This window comes from Acyrthosiphon pisum, unplaced genomic scaffold (assembly GCF_005508785.2).
Source record: "Acyrthosiphon pisum isolate AL4f unplaced genomic scaffold, pea_aphid_22Mar2018_4r6ur Scaffold_6432;HRSCAF=6996, whole genome shotgun sequence".
Classification (NCBI taxonomy): domain Eukaryota; kingdom Metazoa; phylum Arthropoda; class Insecta; order Hemiptera; family Aphididae; genus Acyrthosiphon; species Acyrthosiphon pisum.
The window spans coordinates 1-962 of record NW_021776188.1 but is presented as its reverse complement, the minus strand read 5'-3'; the positions used below and the strand labels follow the sequence as shown (position 1 = coordinate 962).

Below are 962 nucleotides of genomic sequence, written 5' to 3'. Positions count from 1 at the left end.
GGTAAACATGAATAGCTTTAAACAATTTCAACATTTTATTGCATAATGCATTGGTTTTCTTTTATGATTAGGTAGTGCGCTAGTGGCTATCAACCTTATAAAGATCTTGATATCTATGGTACTGATTCCATGAAAAAATATAGAGGTCAAACAATGGGCAGTTTAGAACCCCATATATTTGCTGTTGCAGAACAAGCATTTAATAAAATGGAGATGTAAGACAGTAAATAAAATATTTAGGTGCGCTAATATGATTTAATAAATCTTTTTTTTTTAGAGAAAACAATAACCAGAGTATCATAGTTTCTGGTGAATCTGGTGCAGGAAAAACAGTTTCTGCTAAGTATGCAATGAGGTATTTAGCTTTCAGAAGTAAGTCGAAAACTGAAACTGAAAATGAGAAGAAAGTTTTGGCTTCTAATCCCATCATGGAGGTAATTTTTTTAAAATGATATTGAAAGTTCAACCTTTTATGAATTTGTATTAACTTTTAGGCTATTGGAAATGCCAAAACAACCATAAATGATAATTCATCTCGTTTTGGAAAGTATATTGAACTTCATTTTAATGATCGGAATCACATAACAGGGGTCAGTATGCAAACATATCTACTTGAAAAGTCTCGTGTTGTACACCAAGCCAGTCACGAACGAAATTATCATATATTTTATCAATTATATTCTTCTCGTAATATGTTCCCTCAATTAAAACTAGGTGAATGATAAATACAATATTAACATAATATTCTAGATAAAAATAAACATAAATAATATATAATATATGTGAATATATGAAATATTTGAAATAAATACTAATTTTATTTTGGTTATTAGGTGATTCAGATAAATATAATTATTTGAATTCCCTACAAATTAGTGATAATGACAGTCAAAGTATTAATGAGACAGTAAATGCTCTTAAAACATTAGGATTTTCCGAGGAACAGCAATATCCTATATGGG

At 28.7% G+C, this 962-nt stretch overlaps 1 protein-coding gene across 1 annotated transcript; it reads left to right on the top strand.

Annotated features, from left to right (window-relative positions):
* Nucleotides 1-75: 75 nt before the first annotated feature.
* On the top strand, nt 76-907 carry LOC100575073 (unconventional myosin-Va-like; the record flags this gene model as incomplete). Its single annotated transcript, XM_008191217.2, has 4 exons — nt 76-215; nt 278-434; nt 495-714; nt 834-907. Coding segments are annotated over 4 exons (591 nt in total), but the record flags the coding sequence as incomplete, so codon positions are not given.
* Between the last annotated feature and the right edge of the window lie 55 nt (nt 908-962).